Here is a 24,844-nt window from a genome sequence, read left to right as displayed (position 1 = left end):
CATATCTGACGGAAAGAACTCAATAACATGCAAGCCTCGATTTGTAGTCATGAAAGACACCAGGGTCAAAGTAGTGAATGATGCAGGACGCATCAAAAGAAGATGGAGAGAATACACAGGGTCACTGTACCAAAAAGAACTAGTGGACATTCCATCATTTCAGGAGTAAGAACTAATGGTGACAAAGGAAGAAGTTCAAGCTGCACTGAGTCTGTTAGCCAAGAACAAGGCTCCAAGAATTGATAGAATACTAATTGAAATGTTTCAGCCAGCTCATGAAGCACTGGAAGTACTCTTCTCTATGCCAGGAAGTTTGGAAGGCAGCTACTGGGCCAACTGACTGGAAGAGCTCCATATTTGTGTCCATTCCAAAGAAAGGTGGCCCAACAGGATGCTCAAACTATAGAACAATATCATTGGTAAAGCATGCAAGTAAAATTTTGCTTAATATCATCCAACAACGGATGCAGCGGTACTTTGATAGGGACCTGCCAGAAGTTCAAGCTGAGTTCAGAAGAGGACATGGAACAGCAGGGATATCATTGCTGGAAGCAAAGAATACCAGAAGAATGCTTACTTGTGCTTTATTCACTATGCAAAGGCATCGTGATGAACTATGGATAGCCTTGAAAAGAAAAGAAATTGCAGAACACTCATCGTGCTCATGAAGAACTTAGACATGGATCCTGAGGCATTTGGATCAAGGAGATACGGAATGGTTTAAAATCAGTAAAGTGTGCTTAAGGGTGGTAACCTCTCTCCCCATACTTGTTTAATCTGTATGCTGAGAAAATCATCAGAGAAGCTGGATTATGTGACGAAGTGTGCGGCATCAGGATCGGAGGAAGGTTTATGAACAACCTGCAATATGCAGAGGACACAGCCTTGCTTGCTGAAAGTGAAGAGGACTTAAAGCACTTGTGTATGAAAATCAAGGATTGCTGCCTTCAGAATGGATTACAACTCAATGGAAAGAGAACCCAAATCCTCTCTCTAGGACCAGTAGTAACATTGTGATCAATGGAAAAAAGGTTGACTCTTTCAAGGATTCCGTCAGTGCTCGGGGAAGCAGCAGTCAAGAGATCAAAAGACAAGCGGAGAAAAAAGATTTTACGAAAATGGATAAAAAGTTCTATTAGGTGCATCTGCTACCCAAGACCTCTTCTTTAGAGTATGGAAAAGCAAGGCTGTTCCTTTGAGGACTGAGGTCTGCCTGACCCCAGCCATGGCATTCTCCATTGCAGCATCACACATGTGACAGTTGGACATGGAATCATGGAATGAGGAAGGCTGAAGAACTGATGCATTTGCATTTGAATTGTGCTGGAGAAAACTGTTGAAAGAACTGTGGACTGCTAAAAGGACATATCAATCTGTCTTGGAAGAAGTACGGCCAGGATAATGCTTAGACGCTTTGGACACGTTGTCAGGAGAGACTGGTCCCTGGGGAAGGACCTCGTGCTGGGTGAAGGGGGGGTGGTGGTGGTGAGAAAGGGTGACTCCTGCAGTGGACTCAGCCACAGAAACAGTTGTGCAGATGGCGGCGGACCGGGCGGTGTTTGTCCTGTTGTGCAGAGAGTCACTGTGGGTCTTCACAGGCCTAGTTGCACCTCACTGCAACATCAGGAGATACCTTCTATCCCAGGGGATGATTTATAAAGTTCTCAACCACAAAAAGAAAATGATAGCTCTATAGTGAACTAGAGTAGATATAGACTATAAATATATTGAGTCAATTTGGGGCTGTTACTTAGTTCTAGTCCCAGTTCAAGAACAATTAGCTCTTATGACATGGCCCTACTTGATACTCTTCCTCATAAATAGATCACTGAAGATATGAGTGCTATAGCAAAGAGTGGCGAAGAAACCAGATGGTGCCTGGCTGTCAGCAAGAATAGCATCTGGGTCCTTACAGGTCTGTCTTTAAACAAGCAGCCATCTCAGTGAGCCATCAACTAAGTTCACATGAAAGAAGCACACCAACCTGTGTGATGTATGCACTGTAAGTAGTAAAATCCAATTCCAACGGAGGGAATTGTATCAGAGCTTAAAATTGGAACACATGGTTTGTAGAAGGCTATGGATGACAGTGGAAGCCCAAAATCGGTTGGCAGAGTCCCCACATGGATGACGCTTTTAGGGAATTTTTGAGCATAGTCCCGAGAGGTGAATAACTTTTCTGTCAGACAGAGTGCATTGCAAAGTCCATTGTGGCCAATGTAGTTAGGTTAAAATGGAATACTTTATCATTCAATTTTTCTTTTGAACCACTTTAAAGTTGCTTCAGTTTTAATATTTTCTTCTTTCTTTTGATGGAGGTTTTTCTTTGTTTTGTTTCGTCGTTGATGTTTTGTTTGCTTGCTTCCTGTTTGTATGATTTTCTGTAAATGAAATCCAAGGTAGATAAATCTCTAGGAACTGGATCAGTAATTACCTACGGGCATGGCAAGGGAGCTTTCCGGTGAAATGAGGAGTTAACAATGAGCACGAGAAGGCAGATTGTGGTAATGATTGCGTAAGTCTTCTTAATATGACCGAATCATTAAATAGTGTGAAATTTGAAGTATATGCCAATAAAACTTTCAAACTGAAAAAAAATTTGGGGAGCTCTTTGAGAAGAAGTATTGGGATGTTATCTGGTGTACACTTAGTCTGGAAGGTTTTGAAACAGCTTTTCTGTAGCTAGCCATGCAACTGGAGCATGATCTTTGAAAGTTGGGTCTTCCTAGGCTTAATACTTTTAGTTTTCCCTCTGCAGTTACTGATGTTTGCCTCTCATGTTTCAGCTTTTGGGGTCAGAAGTTAAACGGGAACAAAGGTGTGAGGGCTTTATTTCCTACCAGCACCTGGCCTTTAGGCTGAGGGTGTCTACATCTGACACGTTCTGTAGGTCATCGTAGCTGTTCACCAGTTTAAAGTACGGATTCCTTAGTTGGTTCTCCAGTTTACATTGTATCCTCTGGTATTATGTTGCACCTTCTAACAATTGACAACAAAACTCATTTGGTAGCAGAAATGACTCTCATAGATGTCACCGTGGGCGATGAAAGACAGCCCTTCTTTCTCCAAGTTATACCACTTTTGAATAAAGTGGGGTCTTAGGGTTATTTTTTTGAAGTTTAATTTTGTGAGTTCTTAGAGTTCTGTGCATCCATTGTCATACTTGTCCGCACAGTTTCCTTAAAACATGTAAAATATTTGACATAGTATGCAAGTGTATAAAGTGAGTCACTGGGGTACTGTCATAGATAATAGAAATGAAACAAATGTGTTTCTACACAATGGGAACAATGGAAACCCTAGCTCATCATAGTAATGGATGTTGATAGCCTTTAAGCCTGGCAAATGTCCACAGTGGTAATGCTCACTTTGTGTTACTCCATTTTTGTACTCTTTAAGAAGTCGGGGATAACTATCCATTACATATGCACTTTATATATTATGTATGTGACCTGGTGTCTTAGAAAAACTCAGATTCAGATGGTTTTATTACTTGGATGCAATTATCTTTCATCTATCTGGGTAACTGGAGAGTTTGTAATAAGTTGGGTTGTATTATTTTATATTAAAAAATAATTTAAACCAATTGCTTAATTAATACAGAGACTGGGACCTGAAGGAGCTGGTTTTCATAAATTGATAATGCAATAACTATAGACCAGACTTATTATAATAAATGTAGAAAATAAATAATATCGGAAGAAACAGAAGAGGATTACAAAAAAAGAGATTAATATACTTATAAAAAGTAATTTAAAAAAAGAATGTTTGGGGAAATGATAGGAATCAATGAAAGCAGCGGGAGGTTCAGTGGTCAAATCCCTCCCTCCATGTGCGAGACCCAGGTCCAGTTCCTGGTTGATGCGCCGCATGCTTGTAGAGATGGCATGCAATGGCAAACAAAGCAGGTAGCGAGTACTTGAGCAAATGGCAAATCTTTCATTTTCTTACTTCATAATTTGTAAAAATCTTGAAACTGAGATTATAAAAGGCACACTCTAGGGGAAAGCCATTCCTGTTTAAGGACAATTAGATCTCACAAAGGCCCGGTGGCGTGCCGCTGTAGTTCCTGGCCTCTAACTGTAAGGGTGGCAGTTTAAATCTACCATGCAGCTTGGTAGGAGAAAACCCTGTAATGATTCCAGCCTAGAAAACCCTATGGGGCCCTTCTACTTTGGGATCACTATGAGTCAGAATCAAATTGATGGCGCCCAACAGCTTCCAAATAGCACCATAAACACGTAGATAGAGGATTAATGGATAAGTAGGGTAGAAAAATACAACATACTCCAGCTACAATTTTAGTTAAGGCCAAAAGAAACGAAAAGACAATCATGGGATAATGGTAAACTCGCTGCTGATCATACTTGGAAGTGTGTTAAATACATATTATTATCTCTCTAGTAGGACACAGAAGAGCTAGCTAGTGCATGCTTTGGTCTGAGTGTTTGACGTGCATTTCTGCTACTGTACAGTAATGAGCTGGATGTAGCTTGTAATTGATTGATTCCTGCATGCTGGAGGAAGCCCGTTAGGTGGTAGCAGTGGGGTTTGGGCACGTGGAAAGGAAGAATAGCGAAGATGGCTGCTTGGCCTGTGCCAGGTCGCACAGCAGCCACCTGAGGCTGGCGAGGGTGGCGAGGACTCCACAGGGACGCTTCTGTGCTCTGAGCGGTACTGAGAACTCATAGCCAGCAGTCATGTATAACTTGCTGGCTCAGTGCCTGCTTTCTTTTCTTTTCTTTTTCTGAACACTGCATCAGATTAGTGCCAAGAAAGAATAAAGGGAAGGGGCTAAAACAGGGTTGTTGTTTTTTTCTCTTCTGTGTATATATTCATTCCTGGGAGGTGAGAACTTTATGCAGCATATTGCTTTAACACATGAAGTTTTGCTTAGAAGTTATTTAAAAAAGTATAGAGATAATATGGCTGATAAGTATCTTTGATAATTGCTTCTCGTCTGAGCCAAAATATATCTTTTATTGCCAGTTGAATTTTAAGAGATTTTAGGATGATGAGGATATATTTTTAAAATAAAAGGCTTGTTTGTCAATTGCTTATCTAACTTAGAATAGAATGGGTTTTGTTTAAAGAGGAGCCATTTCAGCAAATTCTATGTATGTATTAGATGAGTTTGATGAATGTGTGTGTTCATTCATCATCATTTTATTAAATAATTTTAAGACAGCCACTTTTGAAGGGGGTGGGTTACATGTTCATGAACAAATGAAGCCGTTCCCTGTAGGGAGATGACATTGTAAGGCATTTCAGGAAGAGAGACCAGGATGAATAAAGACTGCGAGCCTGAAGCCTGAACGACTTGCAGGAAGGCCAGTGAAGCTAGAGTTGAATCCGGAGGAGTGAGCGGAAGAACATGAGATCAGGAAAACGACTTTGTAGACTGGGTGAGGACTCTGACTTTGACTGGAGGTGTCATAGGAAGCCATGGTCAGGTGTTTGAAGAGGTGTGAATTAGGCTGTGTTAAAAAATCACTTTACCATGAAGGAGAAGCAGTGCAAAGGCAAGATTGGAAGCAAGGATACCAGCTCATGTATTAATCCAGGTGAGAGATGATAATAGCTTGGACCAGGATGCTGAAAATGGAGGTGGAGAGAGAAGGTCATAATGAACATTTTAAAAAAGGTAAATCTGATAGTATTCACTTAACATAGGATGTGAGAGAAAAATCAGGAATTTAGTAGCCCTGGTGGTATAGTGGTTATACATTGGGCTGCAATCCTCATGGTTGGCAGTTTGAAACCACCAACAGCTCCGAGGGAGAAAGACTGGGTTTTTTACTCCCATAAACAGTTAGAGTCTCGGAAACCCGCAGGAGGCTGCTATGAGTGAGTCAACATTGATTTGATGGCAGTGAGTGTTTGTTTTTCTGGTTAACTAGGAATTTGGGTTAAAGAGCTTAGTGAATGGTGATTTACTGTTTTCTGAGTTATGTGAATACTAATGTAATTGTAGGCATTGGTCTTTAAATGAGCAATTAAGTTTTATTACAATAATCTGCAAAAAGGTTTCTTAAAAATCACAGAATTACTTGTTTTTCTTTATAGGCAGAATATGTGCAGCTCGTTACTGAACTTCGAATGACACGAGCCATTCAGCCTCAGATCAATGCTTTCTTACAGGGATTTCATATGTTCATCCCGCCTTCCCTTATCCAACTTTTTGATGAATATGAATTGGTAAGGAAAAATATCAGTTCTTCTGTTGTTAACTACACACAAAACTCCAGTTGGTATATTTTAGAAATAATTTTGACGACTGTGATGAATGGATAATGCATAAGGAGACATTATGATTTAACGTTTATGTTTAAAGACTTGTTTTGAGCGTTGCAGTTGGGCTTGTCTTAAGCGCAATTACCAAGCAGCAGCTCCTTAATGTGAGATGATGGTAGACAGATGCATTTCTAATGTCTCAGTGTTATTGACGGCCAGCTTTCCCATAAGCAATATTCATACTACTTTTGAATTTATTATTTGGTTATATGAGGTAAGAAATGCTGATACTAACTTCTTGTATTTCTGGAAAGAAGAACCGATTAAGAGGGTGTTTCTTGTGTTTCCTTTTTACCTTACTTTACCATCTATTTACTTTTGCTTTTGACCGTTTAGTCCCCAAGGAATGCTTGTCTCCCTTTTGTTAAATATGTAAAAGCATTTCTAACTTTCTATGATTAAATATACATTATTCTCCACTTCCGTTTTTGCTTTTTTCTTTATCCACTGTCTTCAGACTTTTAAGAAAACACTGTTTTAGAAAGACCGTAGTACTCCCATAAAGAATTTCAGTCTCTGAAACCTACGGGGTCACTTCTCCCTCGTCTCAGGGTCACTATGAGTTGGCATTGACTTGATGGCAGTACTGTTAAAAATCATTTGTAGTAGGAAATTCTAGATTCTCGCTCTCCTTTTTAAAAATCATCTTATTGGGGGCTCGTGCAACTCAGCACAATCCATATGTACATCCATTGTGTCAAGCACATTTGTACATTTGTTGCCATCATTTGGGAATTCTAGATTCTTAGAAAAATATTCTATTTGTTTTTATCCTGTCTCACAAAAATAATTTGACCATTTTTCATTTTAATATGTGAATAAGTACACTAATACATACCTTCAGTTTTTATATTGAGCTGTATTTTCAGTTTGTCATGCATAGCATATCTTAGTTTACTAGTATACATTTGTCCGTCAGTTGTCATACTGTGTTGCTTACATGTTGCTCTGATTCTGGAAGCTATGCCATTAGTATTTCATATCCTAATGAAATCCAGTATCTATCACCCATGGTGGACAGGCTTCAGTGGAGCATCCAAGTAAGACAGATGCATAAAAAGGCTTGGTGATCTGTTTCTGAAAATTGGCCAATAAAACCTGTTTGAATCACAATAGAATGTCCTCTGATCTAGTGCTGGAAGAGGTGCCCACTGGACCGGAGCATACCAACCACCTTCAAGATGGCTCCGACCTGTTATGCATGGGATCCCAAGGAGGGGGAGCTGACTCTCAACAGTAGCTATCAACACCGCAGTTTAGTGTAGTAGTGAAAAAATTGAAAAGTTAATATTAAAGTCAATTACGTAATTTCATTGGATATCATGTATTACAGCTTTCTCCTATTGTGGTTTTAACTTTAAGATTAGTGGTTTGGTTTAGCATGGATTCCTAATATTTGCATAGTTAAGATTATTATTAAATATATTATGTATATTAGTATAATATAAAAGTATGTTTAGCATTTTTAAATGAAGGAATACCTGGGAACGAATGAGGCACGACTGAGGTCTGACTTCAGTTGAAAACAGAGAAGTATGTTAGTTCCTGGACATGTGAATAAGAAAACAAATAGCTATAACCAAAATACGTGACCAAAACTTTGCCTTATTGTTAGAAGCCCAGAGTTGGTTTTGAGCCATAGCTACCACAGGGGTAGTCGACAGAGCACTGTGCTGTCCTCATCTTGGAGCCCAGTGTTGTCCCACCCTCGTATTTCAGTCCATCGTGGCGGGGTTCTTCTTTTGCTGACCCTCTACTGTATTAAACATGATACCATGTCCAAAGTTTCTGAGACAAAATCTCCCCTTCCTTCCAAGAAGCATTGTGACTAGACGTCTTCCAACACAGACGTGTTGTTTTTCTGGCAGTCTGCAGGACATGCCTTCCCCACCCCCTGACGAACAGGCATCCATTCCACTTTGGTCTGCTTTATTCATTGCCCGGTTTGCACACGGATACCGGGTGGTTAAAATACCATGACTTAGGTCAGACTGCCCTTTGTTTGCAAAGTGACAGTTTTACTTTCGAGCACTTGGAAGAAAACTCTTGTGACGGACGTGCCCAAAGCCATATGTCTTTTGCTTTCTGGACTGCTGTTTGCATGGATGTTGTTTGTGGATCCAAATTAAAATGAAATCCTTGACAACTTCAGTCTTTTCTCTGTTTATCACAGTGTTGCTTATTGGCATAGTTTCTATGTTTTCCAGCAACTAATCCTTCTTGTTTTCATTTTTTGCATTGCAATCACCAGCAATTGTCAATATATCTTGGTTGCATGTTTGATCAATTTTAGACAGAAAAACTTGGTAGAAATCTTCAGTTTTTCAGCTTCTCATTAGTGATTGGCATGTCAATCTAAGTAAAAGCCCCAAGTTGGTGGTCTTGGAGGTGGGTAGATCTTATTCTGTCACGTACAGCATTGTGCTTCTGAAGAGATCTTGCTTTTGATGGTGAATGTGACACCATGCCTCTTCCATTTCTCATTCAACGTAGTAAGCCATATAATTATCTGATTCAGAATGACCCACACCTTTTCATTTCAGCTCAATAATGCCTCGGTTATTGATCATTTTGCATTTCATTTCATTTTTGACAACTTCCAATTTCCCTAGATTCACACTTTGTACATTCCATGTTCAGATTATTAATGGATGTTCGGAGCTGTTTCTTCTCATTTTCAGTCACACCTCATCAGCAGAATTTTACTCCCTCAGATTGCTAACATTGACTCAGCTCTTCTCTGCTCCCATTTAGAATGCCGTCTCACCACAGGACATCATCTTTTAGCTTTATATCTGGCCATGTTCAGGGCTAGTCATAACGTTTTTATAGGCCGATTTGTTTTAGAAGTGGACTGCTTCTTCCTTCTGCCTCGTCTGTCTTAGGCTGTAATCTCCACTGAAGCCTGCCCGTCACAAGTGGCTGACCCTGCTGGTATTTAAAATACCAGTGATAAACCTCCCAGCATCATAGCAACCTGTAATCCAGAGTGGTATTAAAAAAGGAAAAAAAAAAAAAGAAAGAAAAAAATAATTTTGCTGAAGGATAATTTATATCCAATAAGGTACACATATTTAAATTTTTTCACTTGATGGATTTCTGCAAACTGGACACCCCCATAGAATCAGAACCCACGTCAAGAAACAGGGCAAGCACAATACCTCAGAAATGTTCCTTATGTCCACCGACGTCACTGTCACCGCTGCAGGGTGACTGCTCTCCACAGTTCTAATTGTATAGATTAGACATTCTTAGTTTTAAACTTTATGTCATTATACTCAACTGAAAGTAAACAGTGCCATAAAGGTATTTCCTTGTGTTTATTGACTGTGCATAGCCACTCAACTGTGTGGATTGTAATAAACTACGGATAGATAACATTGCAAAGAATCAGAATTTCAGAACACCTAATTCTGCTCATGTGGAACCTGTGTATGTAGACCAAGAGGCAGTAGTTGACAAAGAACAAGCGGATAGGGCATTGGTTAAAATCAGGAAAGGTATGTGCCAGGCCCGTGTCCTTTCACCATAGTTACTCGGTCTGTATGCTGAGCCAGTAATCTAGGAAGCGGGGCTCCTTAACGAAGACTGCAGCGTCAGGGTTGGAAGGAGGCTCATTGACAACCTGGGCTTTGCGCTGCACCAGACATAGACATAACCTGGCTTTCTGAAAGTGCGGAGGACATGAAGCACTTGCTGATGAAACCAATGACTATAGCCTTCACTTTGGATTACAACTCAATAGTAAACAAAACATAATCCTCACAATTGGACCAATAACCAAATAATTACAGAGAAAAGATGGAAGTTGTCAAGGGTTCTATTTTGTTGGCTCCAGAGTCAACAGCTGTCAAGAATCCAGTGAAGAAAGAGCCCAGGCATATTGGTTAAATACAGACTGGTGAGGACCTAAGATTATGGATATCAGGTGTCCATAGGCAGCGGTTCTCAACCTGTGGGTCGCTACCCCTTTGGGGGTCGAATGATCCTTTCACAGGGGGCGCCTGATTAATAACAGTAGCAGAATTACAGTTAGGAAGTAGCAAAGAAAATAATTTTATGGTTGTGTGTGTGGGGTCACGGCATTAGCAAGGTTGAGAACTACTGCCATAAGGGGATCTGAATTCACCCCCTAGTTAGAATAGTCCACAGTTTAAGATAAAAAGGCAGCATTTACCTAGGGTCAGAGGTTTAGGACAAGACGAGTAATAGAAACAAGAAACACCAGGAGGAAGTGAGATGGTTGGTGATGGTACATCGAGGGGCTTGGAATGGATATATTGAAACAAAATGTGTATAAATTGTTGAATGTGAAATTGATGATTTCTGTAAGTCACAATAAAAAGTTTAATAACAAAGAAATCAAACAACAATGCATTGGGTAAATCTGCTGTACATGACCTCTTTTAAGTGTTAACGAGTAAAGACGCCACTTGAGAGCTAAGGTGTGCCTGAACCAAGCCCTGTTTTCTGTTGCTTCGTCTGCTTTGAAAGCTGGACAGTGAGTAAGGAAGACTGGGAAGACTTGTGCCCTCGAATCATGGAGTGTGGGAAGAAGGTACTGAAAGTTCTGTGGACTCCCAGAAGGAAAGACAAATTTGTCTTGGAAGAAGTTCAGCCTGAAGATAATCTCCTGAAGATACCGTATATACTTGAGTATAAGCCTACCCAAATATCAGCCGAGGCACCCAATTTTACCACAAAACTGCATAAAAATTGTGCTTTAAAAAAACTTGGCTTATGAGGACCTAATGTAGGGGGTTTAAATGGAGAGAAAATGTTTTGAGAAACGATGTACAAATGCGCTTTACACAATTGATGTGTGTATGGATTGGGATAACAGTTGTATGAGCCCCTAATAAAATGTAAAAAAAAAAAAGATATGAAAAAAAAAAAAGAGACAATTAAAAAAAAAAAACTTGGCTTATACACGAGTATGTACGGTACTTTTTAAGAAAGGATGCATTGGCCGGGAGCTGCCAGAAATTCAGCTGGATTCAGGGCTATCATTGCTGATGGATTTTGCATGAAAGCAGAAAGAGGTTTACTTGTGTTTTATTGACCATGAAAAGGAATTTGAGTGGGTCATAACAAACTATGAGTCATTTTCAGAAGAATGGGAATTCTAGAATACTTCATTTTGCTTAAGTGGAACCTGTACATAGACCAAGAGTCAGTCGTTCTCAGGAAAGGTGTGTGTGTCAGGGTTGTGTCCTCCCACTTTACTTATTCAAATTGTATGCTGAGCAAATAGTTGAGACGCTGTACTCTCTAAAGAAGACGGCATCAGGATTGGAAGAAGGCTGATCCATAACCTTCGATAGGCAGATGACACAACCTTGCTTGCTAGAAGTGAGGAGGATTTGAAGCCCTTGCTGATGAAAATCAAACACTGCAGCCCTCAGTGTGGATTGCAAGTCTGTGGAAAGAAAACCCAAAACCTCACAGGAGGGCCAGTAGGCACTATCCTAATAACTGGAGAAAAGATAGATTGTCAAGGGTTTTATCTTCCTTGGATCCATAGTCGGTGTTCATGGGAGCAGCAGTTAATAAGTCAAATCTGCATAAGACTTCTTTGAAGTGTGAAAAATTAAAGATGTTACTTTGAGGACTAAGGTGTGCCTGACCATGATATTTTCGATCCCTTCAGGTCAGTGTTGGGCAAGGAGTAAAGAAGACTGCTAAGGAATTGATGCTTTGAATAATGATTAAGGTGACCAGACATCCCGCTTTTGGCGGGACAGTCCCGATTTTTAACAATTTTTCCCATGTCCCGTGGCAGTTTTTAAAAGTCCCGATTTTTGGAAAGAATGCACGACAAGCTAGGGTATATGGTTTTCGGCTGCCATGTGGCTATTTCGCCAGGATATGAGTTTTATCAATGGTGTCCTGCTTTATCAATGTTAAAATCTGGTTACCTTATCATAAAGTCAAATTCTATGTGAATATAGTATCACTTATTTTTATTCATATTTATGAACAGCAAAAGCGTACTTAATATTATTAAAGATTTATCTTCAACCTAGAAGAGAGAAGGATTAAAATCTGTATTTAAGAAATGAGCAAATCCAGCCCCATTCCCTTTTGCTGATCTTTTATCAGGGTCTTACCAGGGAACAGAATTCTCCCCAGGTGGCTCAAATAAAGAACTATCAAACGGGCTGCAAAGCTGTAGGGGCAAGGAGGGAGCCAAGTGTACCCTGACCTGCATTTCCCAGTGACGGAACCCAACCTGAAGGTAGCAGCAAAGCGAGTCTAGCCTGAGGAGCCATTTTCCTAGGGCATCGAACAGGGCAAAGGCAGGTAAAGAATGCATTTGAGGTTGGTCTCTGGAGACCAACCAGAACAGTTTCATTAAAGGGGCCCTAAAACCCAAAAGATGGACAACTAGTATAGGGCTTCATCACAGCATTGTCAAATGCTTCTAGTAGATGAAAGAAGCCCTGATGCTATAGTGCTTTACATATTGGGCTGCTGAGCCACACAAGGCCAGCAGTTCGAACCAAGAGGCGCTCCTTAAGACGAGATTGTCCACTTGTGTAAGACTTTACAGTGTTGGAAACCCTCCACAGGATCCCTATGAGTCAGAGCCAAGTCTGTGGCAGGGAGTTTGGTTTGGTTTTGGTTTAACAACAAGCTTTTCATTTATGTGAGTTATGCAAATTGACAGCTGTTCCATATGAATTAAGACACTTAAAACACATTATTCATATAAAATAAATACTTCTAAAATTCATTAAATGTGAATATTAATGAATAAAATTGTAAAACTATAGTGGAAAGAGTGGCGTTCTTTTATGCCGAGACACATCTCTTTACGGTGTGACATAATAAAAGACAGCTGGCTTGTTCTGCACATAGCCCTTTGTGATAATGTTGTTTAGTAGCTCTGGTGGCATAGTGACTGCAGTTGTCAAGGTCTGAAGTTCGCAGCCCCCAATCACCCCTATGGGTTGGCATCGACTCGATGGCAGAGAGTTTGGTTCTTTGTTTCTTGCTCTGTTGTTTTGTTGGAGTGTATGAAGAAAATCCAACTTCCCACAGATAAAGATGGAAGAGGAGACCCTCACAGACACCCTGAAAGCTCTCAGGGGTCCTTAGACACTGCCTTATGAATCTTGTTCAACGCATACTCTACTAAGCCAGCATATATTGCCAGCAGATACTGCTGTGACATTGGTTTGAATCACATTGTTTCTGCACCCTTGTCATAAATCACATTGTTCCAGGTGTCAGTGGGGTTAGTAAGTGCAGGCCAGTAATTGCCTCACCTGACCATGGAAGCACATCCAACAGTGAAATACGGCCTGAATTCAGAAATGAGAACAGGCTCTTTTCATATACTCGGTTCCTTTGGAAAACATGATGGTAGAAACTTTTGCCATTTAATTTCATTTCTAATTATTTGAATGAGTTTTTTGCTTGTTTAATAATCTTCCTGGAACAAACAAGGACACAAAACATTATTATTGCCTACTTTGTAAGAGGTTCTAGGTGAACTTTCTAGATAAATTGTAAGGACAAAATAAACCAAACATAACACTGTTCATATATTCGATGAAAATGTAAATTATTGCACATACTCCCATTCTTATATTTTAATTTTATTATATCAATATGGAGATACATTACAGTGTTTGAGATCATTAGTATCAAGGATTCTGGACCATGTTGTGCTTGTCATTGATGACATGCAGAAGCTGTCACAAAAATAAATCAGTTTTACATGGGATTAGTTTCTAATTAAGACAAATCTACTATTTAAATGTAATAACTCCCCCCACCCACCCAAGATTAATGAAATGTTTTTCTTCTTCCCCAAAGGAGTTACTGCTTTCCGGCATGCCAGAAATTGATGTGAGTGATTGGATAAAAAATACAGAATACACAAGTGGCTACGAAAGAGAAGATCCAGTTATTCAGGTAAAATCTCTCTAGAGCTTAGAATGAAGTTAGGTTTTGCTATTTTAATTTTGTAAGCTTTGCAGCACTATTGGATGAAAACCTACATTAATTAACCAAGGAAAGTATTTTCCCTAAATTCTTCTTATGGGAATATTTCAGATGAAGGCTTTGTATAAAATCACTTTTGATAAATGAGTTTCATAGAATAAAACATGCTTTATAAATATTGCATACTTCTCTAGTATTAAAGAATCTACAATTGCTTTGAAATATGAGCTAAGAGTTTTTTGTTTTGTTTTGGTTAGTGGTTCTGGGAAGTTGTGGAAGATATTACTCAGGAGGAGAGAGTTCTTCTCCTGCAGTTTGTTACTGGCAGGTAAGAAGCATTTTTATGCTGATATGAAAATATTTAATGTAATCTATCTTAATGGCTTAGAGATAAATACCCCAAATGAAGAATGGTTAGTATGAGTTGTCTTTATTCCTGTTTAAAACATAGCACAAGGGTGGGATCTGACCTCCTCTGACTTCACCAGAGGGAGGAAAATCACGCATGTCTTCACCTTCCGGCCTTCTTAGCACTTCTGACACCAACTGCCCCTGCCACAGCACCTCCTGCTTCTTACCTGGGTTGATAATGCATTGCATTAGCTGGACAGAACTCACAAGCCATATTCATCCTTATAGGCTTTATTACGGATGTTCATCTTGTTTGCTAAAGGTGAGGAGGAACTGAAGCACTTGCTGATGAAGATCAAGGATTCCAGTCTTCCATATAGATTATAATTCATAAAGAAGACCAAAATTCTCACAACCGAGCTAAAGAGTAACAGCCTAATAAATGGAGAAAAGGTTGAAGTTGCAAAGAATTTCATTTTGCTTGGATCCATAATCAAAGCTCATGGAAGGAGCCATCCGGAGATCAAATGACATGTCACATTGGGTAAATATGCCACACAAGACCTCTTTAGAGTATTAAAAAGCAAGTATTACCTTGTGAACAAAGGTGCACCTGACTCAAGCCATGGTATTTTCCATTGCCTCATATGCGTGTGAAAGGTGGACACTGAATCAGGAAGACTGAAGAAGAATTGGTGCGTTTGAAGTGTGGTGCTGGAGAAGAAGATTGAAAATACCATGGATTGCTGAGAGGACAAATAGATCTGACTTAGTTGTACGGCCAGAGTACTCCTTAGAAGCAAGGACTTCGCCTCACATACTTTCTACATATTGTCACGAGAGACCAGTCCCTGGAAAAGGACAGCGTGTTGGTAAAGTAGAAGGGCAGCAAGAAAAGAGGAAGGTCCTCAGTAAGATGGATGGACACAGTGACTGCCACCGTGGCTCAAACATAAGAACAATTGTGAGGGTGGCCCAGGAAACCAGACAGTATTTTGTTCTGTTGTGCGTGGGGTCACTGTGGGTCAGAACCACCTTGATGACACCTACCAAGAACAATAATAAGTATAACAGGTTACAATCCAGGATCAGAAATGTTCAGGCCCAGTTCTTTAGTCAGGACATCTTATGCCCAGCCATGCTTCTCAGGCAGCCCCCGCCCTCTGGCCTTTGACCTCCAACCTGCTCAAGCATTGTGACAAAGCTCTTACATTGCTGCCAGTATGTGCCGAAAGAACATGCCATAAACCTCAGCGTGAAAGCGAATTGTAGCTGAGACAGCACACTTTCCCAGCTAAGTGTCTGGAGGCTCCACAAGCAAGCTTCCTGCCCAAAGATACTTAGCTTCCATTGTACCGCGGACCAAGGAGTGCTTTGCTATGGCACTTGGTTTTACTGCTGCCACTTCTCGTTTACATTGCTGCTTTGTTTCACTCTTACTTCTCTGCTATCATAGCTTTCTGTTCCTGGATCTAGGCTGTTTAATGCATAAGGGATCTCAGGGTCCAAAAGATGTGCTCCAGTTCTAGCTTGTTTTTCTTGATGATGGTGAGATCCTTCCCTCCCCTATTCCTTTTTCTGTGACGGCTCATTTTATACCTATCAGGATAGCTAAACTGACTGATGCCCAAATTAGAATTTCCAGGGTTTCACAATCTTAGTGAAACCTATAACCGTAAGGTTGCTAGTTCAAAGCCACCCAGTGGTACTGTAGAAGAAAAGTCTGGCAGTAAGCGTCTGTAAAGATTGCAGTTGTATTCTGAACTATGCTTGAGGTCACCCTGAGTAGGAATCAACACAGGCGCAGTGCATTTGGACTTTTTTTCTTAGTTGATCTAATCTTGTGGATTTTCTTGTTTATGAATAATGCTACACCAAGGTAGAATTCTTATGCATCTATCCTAATTTTCCACTGAGATTATTTATATACAGTGATTCTAAACATGGAAAAAATTTAATAGGAGAATGAACATTTTTACAACCTTGACATACATTGTTAATTTACTCCAGAGTGATAGTAATATGTAGTATCAGCAGGGACTGAGAGGGGGCCCATTCTCTTAATTCTATCAGTACAAAAGGTAATTATTTCATTTTTTACTTGTTTTGCTATTACACATGTGATTTTTGTTTGTGAATTACTTGCCTTTTTTCATTGCACATTATTTCGCATTCATTTTTAAAAAATCCAATTTCCTGTATTATTTAATTTAAAAGAGTTAACATTTACCTTTGCAAATATTTTTTCCAGTTTATCATTTGCCTTTTAAGTTAAATATACAAATTTTCATGTAATTTAAATTAGAACATGAAATTTTAAAGTTGTTACCTTGCCAAATGAGTTTATCAGTATTTTCCCTTTAGTTTTTATAAATCCTTTCCTATTCTCAAGATTTTGTATGTATGTTTATCATCCTACTTTGCTGTAACTTTTTATAGTTTCTCTTTTCACATTCTAAGCTTTAAGCCATCTGGAGTTTATTTTGGTTTATTATGTGATAGCTAGAACTCTTAACTATTACACTTTTAAATGGTTTATGCCTCAGTACATTTAATGAATTATTATACTGAGCTCCCTGCCCCCCATGATTTAGCCAGTATGAGTCTTTAGCATGTAAGACTAAGTAAAAGTGCAGTACTACTAAGAGTCCAGTTCATACATACGTGACAAACGTTGCCTAAACAAAACATGCAGAAGCTTGTAGGTGCTATCCGTGAATGGCTGCAGACAGGTTCTCTCAGCATTACACTTGGTTTAGTCTCATTAGTGTACCTTCCAAAAACAAACAAGGCCCCATTGAAACAGAGCTTTCCTAGGGAGTCTCCTCGGCCGTTTACATTTAAAGCAGAGAGCTCAGCCCATAAGGTTATGGTGACTACGCTGGGGTAATTTATAAGGGGCAGTTTTGATAGAGTTTTTCAAAGGACACAGAGCATTCCCAGGAGCTTGTTGGGAAGTTTTAGGAAATCTCACACTGCATTGGTGAGCAAAAGGGCAGGGAAGTTGCACTGGGGAATTTTTCTCCCATTGTGAAGTGCGCCTCTGTTCACTCTTCAAGGGCTACAATGGCTGTCCTCTGAGAATTTCATAGGAAAACCTTACCCCACCCACCCTATAGCCTTACTCTTCCTGCTTCAGACTTCTGTTGTTTCCCACATTCAAAGAACTTTTAAAAGGAAAATTATTTGAAACCTTTGAGGATATCAAATCTGCCATTTTGACTTGCCAAATTGAAGAGTGCAGAATTTGGGCGTGGGCTGGAGTGATGGAAACACTGTCCTTAAAATGCATAGATGTAGATAGAAGAGATGTTGAGAAACAGCCCCACAGTGTGATACTTTTTGGAGAAAGGTATCTGTGATTTTATAGCAATGCTTTTTTATTTACTCTCATATAGAAGATAATTATTAAAGGTCTTTGGTACTAAAAATGCCTGTTATATTGTTGCTTTTGTAGAGTGGAGATACAATTGGCTTACTGAGTATGACTCAGCATTCCCCCACCCGTGTAACTAGTGACACCGTGTTCGCTCACTGTCCTCACGTGATTGTGACTCATAGCGCCCTAGAGGGCAGACCAGTACTGCCCCTGTGGTTTTCTAAGAGGTAACTCTGTATGAGTGTAGGAAGCCTCATCTTTCTCCTGTAGAGTTGAGTGGCTGGTGGTCTCGAACTGCTGACCTTGAGGTTAGCAGCCTAATTTGTAACCCACCAAGCCACCAGGGCTCCTATAACCATATATAACAATGTTAGTCATGCTGAAAAGAACTGTACCATTTATTATATAATTAGTCATGAAGTCTGACTCATGAATGCATTTGAAGTGAAGTGACAGTTCTGCGTAGAAGCTGAGAGGAAGCAGGCCAAAGAATCCATCTTTAATACTCGTCTAGCTGTAGTCCTTTTTCAGTTCAAACTGAGTAAGACTCTAGTTCCTTTGAACTTTTATGTTTACTTCTAGACTCTTTAAGCCCCACTTCTAAAGTCATTAGCAGATTTTTGAAACATCTTTTACTCATTTACTTATATTTAGATACTAAAATATCTTTATGTTTTATAGTATAGTATAGTGTAAACGTACTAAAAAATCAAATGTATTGGAACTGCTAAACCCAGAATTATCACAGAAAGTGATTTTTGATGATTTTTATACTGGTAACATTAATATTTTATTGCTTTATAAGAAAATTCACTTATTTCCTTATCCCTTAATAAGGAAAATAAGGGTTCATGATTTTTGTATATAAATTAGTATGTCAGTTTTCATTAACTAATTTTACACTGCATAATTTAAGAGTACCATAATATTCAAGCAGAGACCATCTTGTTTTTCTCATTCGTGCCATTTATGTAATGATCTTAGCATAAGGTAGCTGAGATTTCAAGGCTGGGCCTCAGTTCATAGTTTCACAGAGGAATAAGGCTTCAAGGGTGGTTGATTAATACTAGCAGAGTCCCGAGAAGGTACAAATAAAAATAGTTCTGTACTCAGTTCCAAACTGAAAAACTGGAAGTTCATACCTACCCAGGTGCCTCATAAAAAAGGTTTGGTAATTTAATTTCAAAAAGTCACAATATTAAAAATACTATGGAATTTTTTTGGGGTGAATATTAGCATGTAGAATAATTTCCATTAAGATTTTAAAATAAAGAAAAATGAGTTTAAAAGCAGAGGGATCTTCTGTGTAAAGTTTTTTTTTTAATTTAGGTTTAAGAAAAGCTTGAAATTGTTTGTTCTGATTGATATTGCAATTACTGCAATTTTTTACTGCATTTTAATTTAGGTATAAGTATCACTTTCACAGTTTATTTTCTCATCTTGTCCTGATGAAGTGCTATTTAAAATAATAAAGATATGAAAGTTTATTAGTGGTTATTAGGGTCAGTAGAGAGAAAATGGGTGGTGGAGATTAGTGGTGATGGATAAACTACATGTTTGCAAACAGATGTAATTATTGACAATAAGGCTTAAACCTGTACATATCTGAACAGGCAAAAGTTGTGCGATATACTGGGACTTCAAAAATTTGTGGAAACTTCCATTATTTAAAATTTAATTTCAGTCCTCACTGGGGCTATTTCTTGCTGCTGATTTGTTTGCTGGCTTGCTCTGTCACCTGCATGGCCAGGCGCAGGGCCTTCATGAAACCTTGCAGGGCTGAGAGGTCATTGGGCAGCTTGGCGAGGGTGGACTCCGCCTTGTTCTCAATGGTCTCCAGGTCATAGTCCGCCTGCTCGGTCAGCTCAGGAGAGCTTCAGTCAGGTTGGCCTTTGAGAGGCAGCCCTGCCCTGTCCATTGGGTTGCTGGGTCAGAATCGCCGCAGTGAGTTTGGAGGGCAGTTCAGCCTCTTGTCATGCCAGCACCTTTGAGCTGAAGAGGTGCAAGGAGATTGGGGAGGAGGCACTGCTGTGTGACACTGGAATGCCACATCCTAAAAGGTGACGCCTCAGTCACTTTGATAGTGGGTCAGGGTATCATTCTCGTACAGCCAGAATCTCACAGCTCCTAGATGGCCATGATCTTACCAGCCAGGTCTGCGCACAGCATGGGCCCGGGGAAGGAGAGCGAGGCGAGGTCCCCGAAGTGCTATTCTTAGTTTTAAATTGGCCGTTTATCATTTTTTGGCCACCTTTGTTAATTTGCATATTATTTTGGTCACCTCTGTGAATCATGCTCATCCAGAACTTGTACATGGATCAAGAAGCAGTTGTGCCAATAGAACAAGGGAATACTGCATGGCTTAAAATCAGGAAAGCGTTGTGTGTTCTCACCATATTCATTCTGTATGCTGAGCAAATCCTCAGAGAAGCTGGCTTTTACAAAGAAGAATGTGGCATCAGGATTGCTTGCTGAAAGTAAGGAAGATTTGAAGCACTTGCTGGTGCAGATCAAGGATTGCAGCCTTCAGTACGGATTATAACTCAATGTAAAGAAGACCAAAATTCTCACAAGGTAACATCACTACAAATGGAGAAAAGATTGAAGTTGTCAAGTATTTTGTCTTATTTGAGTCCATAATTAACTCTCATGGAAACTGCAGTCAAGAGAGCAAAAGATGCATTGCATTAGGTAAATCTGCTGCACAAGACCTCTTAAGAGTATTAAAAAGCAAGTTGTTACTTTGAGGACTACGGTGCTCCTGATCAAGCCGTGGTGTTTTCTGTTCCTCAGCTGTGTGAGAAAGTTGGATATTGAATAAATAAGATTGAAGAAGAATGAATGCATCTGAATTGTGATGGAGAAGAAAATTGAAAGTACCACAGGCTGAAAAAACGATAAACCGATCTGTCTTGGAAGGAGTATGGCCAGAGTGCTTCTCAGAGGCAAGGATGATAAGAATTCATCTTACATACTTTGGATGTGTTATCAGGATAGACTAGTCCCTGTAGAAAGACCTCATGCTTGGTAAAGTGGAGGGGTGGTGAAAAAGAGGAAGGCCCACAAGGAGGTGGATTAACGCTATGGCTGCAACCATGAACTTCGGCATGGGAACAATCCTGAGGGCGGCCCAGGGCCTGCAGTCGTTGCTCTGTTGGGCTCAGGGTTGCTGCTGTGGGCCAGGACTGACTCGAAGACACCCAGCAACAATATGTAGATTTTTAGGCACAAGTTTCTATATATAGAATAACGTTTTAGCAGAGTTACATAACAGCAATGAATTGTAACTACAATAAGAAAATGCAGTAATAGAGGTCTGTATGTGAAAGCATGGTATAACTCATGTTCTCATGAAGCTTGCTGGCTCACTACAAAGCACGTTTTCCTAACTTTTGGTAATTAGTCTGCATTTTAAAAATAAAACATACTACTTGTCAGTGTAGAGTTGCAGAGTTGAATAGAGTTTTATCCATGGAACCTGAAACATGTAGCACAAAGATTATACTTTCATGATTACCACTTACTCAGATCTGAACTCAGTTCCAGGGTTCCACATGGTGGGTTTGCTAATATCATGGGTGGAAGTGGATTGCAGAACTTTACAATTGCCGCAGTGCCGTATACTCCCAATCTTCTGCCAACTTCAAGCACATGGTAAGTTCAGTTGTTTTACTGAATTTGAATGGTCAGTGACTTCTGTACTACTTTATTCAGAGGAAACCTCAAGTCAGATCTTGTGTAGGATTTTAGGATCACTGATTAGTAGGTAGCTATGTTGTTTCTTTCTCCTGTGTATTTTATATGGCAGATATTGTGGGAAAACCCTAAATACATGTAATTTATTGGAATCTAGTTCAAGTTTTATGGAGGTTTCCAAATGATTGTGTTATTTATTTATTTTAAGCGGAAAAGAGTTTCTTGGACTAAATTTGCATGGTAGTGGAGACTGCATTGCCGCCCAAGGCTCTGTTTGCTTCTTTTTAATACAATGCAAAGTTTCCTAATTTGAATGCAAATTTGGCAGGGTAGTTTTATGTTCATTATTGAGTTTTATTTTCATTGCTACACAAAACAATCAGACAATTCAGAAATTCCCTATTTAATGGTAATTTTTTTTTTTTAAGTATCAACATGCTCAAGTTACCTGAATATCCAAGTAAAGAGATACTCAAGGACAGACTTCTTGTGGCACTGCATTGCGGCAGCTATGGTTATACAATGGCATGAGGAAGCCTGGAAGGCTCTTTGGACTGCCGAGGCACAATTCAGAGCGGCAGAAGTAATTTAGGGAACTCTCAATGGAAATTGGCCTCAGTGTAGCCCATAGGCAGGGCTGGTGTTTGAAATTCATAAGGATCAGGGTGTTTTTTGTTTTTTTTCCCCTGTCTCCCTTTTCCCTTTTATGTTTACTCAGTTTGTGATTCAATTAGAAAAAAAATAATCACAGACTTCATTTTTTAAGATGTTAATTGAAAGTAGTTGAAATGGTCCATTTTCATAATTTTGTCCTGAGATTGTGTTATGACAAAATCTTACTCTACATTCCACTGCTTCTATGTGTTGTCTTGCTAACAGGGTGTTTTCTCCTTACTTTCCTATGTATTATAAGAAAGCATCCCACCTTGTATTGCATGTAAAGTACCAGTTATATTTTGGAAAACTATTGTATAGAATGGATTGATTTAGGGTGTGTATAAAGTCACACATAATGTATTTTCCCACATTGTATCTATATTGCAATGATGTTTTTTAGCATTTTAATATTTTAATATATAAAGTTTAGACCACTGTGAGTGACTAACAGCTGAGGAAATGATGTCTAATTTATATATTAAAGCTTACACTATATTGTCTGAATTATTTGCATCCTTTAATGGACTGTTTTCCAAATGTATATATTGTGGTCACAAAATGTTTCTTATGCCTTATTTTAATTTATATTTAAGGTAAAATTAAAAGAAAATATTTTACCATACTTTTTTTCATTAGTATTGTTTTGCTTGTGAGATCATTGACACATTTGAAGAATGCATTTGGTTACAGTTAGACATGCATGCTCTGTTCTTCACAACACTATTTACTTTTCCAGCTCCTGAGTTCTGTAATCTATTGCAGTGGTCACACAGCACTCGGAAACATTACTCATGATTAAGGGACGTATTAAAACAGTTAACAGGCTTCAGGGCAAATGAGAAATGCTCAGGATAGAGTTGTTTATCAGGACATGTTACAGAGTTCTTTCAGCTCTTCTGAAAGCCCCAACCTGAAGATACTCAGCTCAGGCTCCCTGGGTTAGTAGATCCAGCTCCCCACATTAAGTGCCCAAAGGCACTGCACTAAGGTGAACCACAGCCTTAAGGCACAACGCTCTACCTCCTTGGGTGAGCAAGCCCAGCTCCCCCAATTAAATACCCAGAGGCACCCCATCCCGCAAGCCGGTCTCCTGCCCTACAGCACTCGTCTTTCCTTGCTCTGTGGGGTGGAAGCCCATTACTTTTGTTCATGCTCTCTCTGGCTCATGGCTCTGCTGCTGCTCCTCTGATGTCACAGCTGTCCTCTGCACCCCACTGTGCAGGGATTTTGAGGTCCAGAGGACATGTACCACTGCTGGGTCTTGCTGGTAGTGAGATCCCCACCCCACCCTCTGGTTATTTCATTTGTGAAAATGTATTTATGGCACTTGAATAATTTTTGAAATGTTGTGTAGGACAGGATTGACTCTTCCATCTGAAAAGTTTGCCATCCCCTGGGCTAGATAATTCATTGCAACAGTTGTTGGGAATCACCCAATCTACAACTTGAATATAACAGAAGCTGAACAGAACATTAATCGAAATGGAGATATACACGGTGAGGTTCCAGAGGATCCTAGCATGGGCCCTCAGTTTCTTGAGGAGATCCTCTTACCCTTCCAGAAAACATCTTCATCCTCACCCATCAGGAAATTTTCAAAGAGGAAACTCAGTGATTCACTCGGAGGGGGTTACGGGGTGGGACTCAGCTTCTCTCAGCTGGTTCCCAGTCCTTCCTGGTAGAGAACATCTTCCACACAGCCCCTGCTCTGTGGACAGTCAGTCCCTTCTTGGGTGCCCCAGCTGTCAGCAAGTTAAGAGTTCTTGGCCATGGTTTGTCTTTTACACTCTGGCTCTCTAGGTCTGCGCATCTTGTGTCTTCTGGTATCATCGCTGCCGCTGTGTTGCCTCTGTCACCAGTGCAGTTTTATTCAGTCTGGGAAGAGATGCAGAGCCCTCCTGTCCAAAAGACACGCTCCTCTCTCAGCGTGCCATTCCTGAAACCCTATCAATTTCTTGTTCCAGGGTTTTTATGGATTCTCAGTGAGCCCCAGCTAATCCAGGTAAAGATCAGTTACTGGGGGAGGTTGCCCATCCAGACCAGATAAGGGCCATCTGGACAGGATCCCCTGGCCAAACTAGGCTCCGCCTGGGTGGGGCTTGGGAAGCAGGACCAAACAGCCAAATTGGTTGTGTTTTTTTTTTGAAATGTGATTCCACACTGCCCCTGTGTACTCAGAAATCACTGCTGACACATTTGAAGATTGCTAATACATCATTGATTCCCCCTTTTGTGTGCTTGTTACGAAAAAATGAAGAATTCGTAGAAATTTTAAGTGAATTTTAATTCTAAGTTAAGGTTCAAATTATTTACCAAAAATGAAACAAATTAAAAAATAATATTTAAAGTTTAATTGTAAGAAGGTCATTGCCTTCTGTGTTTTCAGATAGTTAGCTGACTTTAAATATTACATTGCTGTCATTTTGAAGGAGCCCTGGTACTATAATAGCTGTGTGTTGGGCTGCTAACTGCTAGGTCAGCAGTTTGAAACCAGCAGCCCCTGCAAGGGAGAAA

General features: G+C 39.8%; 1 protein-coding gene across 1 annotated transcript in view; it reads left to right on the top strand.

The window, feature by feature from the left end:
- HACE1 (HECT domain and ankyrin repeat containing E3 ubiquitin protein ligase 1) overlaps positions 1-22,952 on the top strand; it is a 105,285-nt gene extending 82,333 nt beyond the window's left edge. The window contains 5 exon segments of the mRNA XM_045294315.1: positions 6,067-6,198; positions 14,119-14,217; positions 14,505-14,575; positions 21,518-21,631; positions 22,102-22,952. Of these exon segments, the coding sequence (XP_045150250.1) occupies positions 6,067-6,198; positions 14,119-14,217; positions 14,505-14,575; positions 21,518-21,631; positions 22,102-22,204 (519 nt within the window). The 3' untranslated portion in view covers positions 22,205-22,952.
- The last annotated feature ends 1,892 nt before the right edge of the window (positions 22,953-24,844 follow it).

This window comes from Echinops telfairi, unplaced genomic scaffold, assembly GCF_000313985.2.
Source record: "Echinops telfairi isolate 266 unplaced genomic scaffold, ASM31398v2 ScPeMD7_3533;HRSCAF=4204_0, whole genome shotgun sequence".
In the NCBI taxonomy this organism is placed as follows: domain Eukaryota; kingdom Metazoa; phylum Chordata; class Mammalia; order Afrosoricida; family Tenrecidae; genus Echinops; species Echinops telfairi.
The sequence above is the reverse complement of the archived record's forward strand: the minus strand, read 5'-3'. Positions and strand labels throughout refer to the sequence as shown.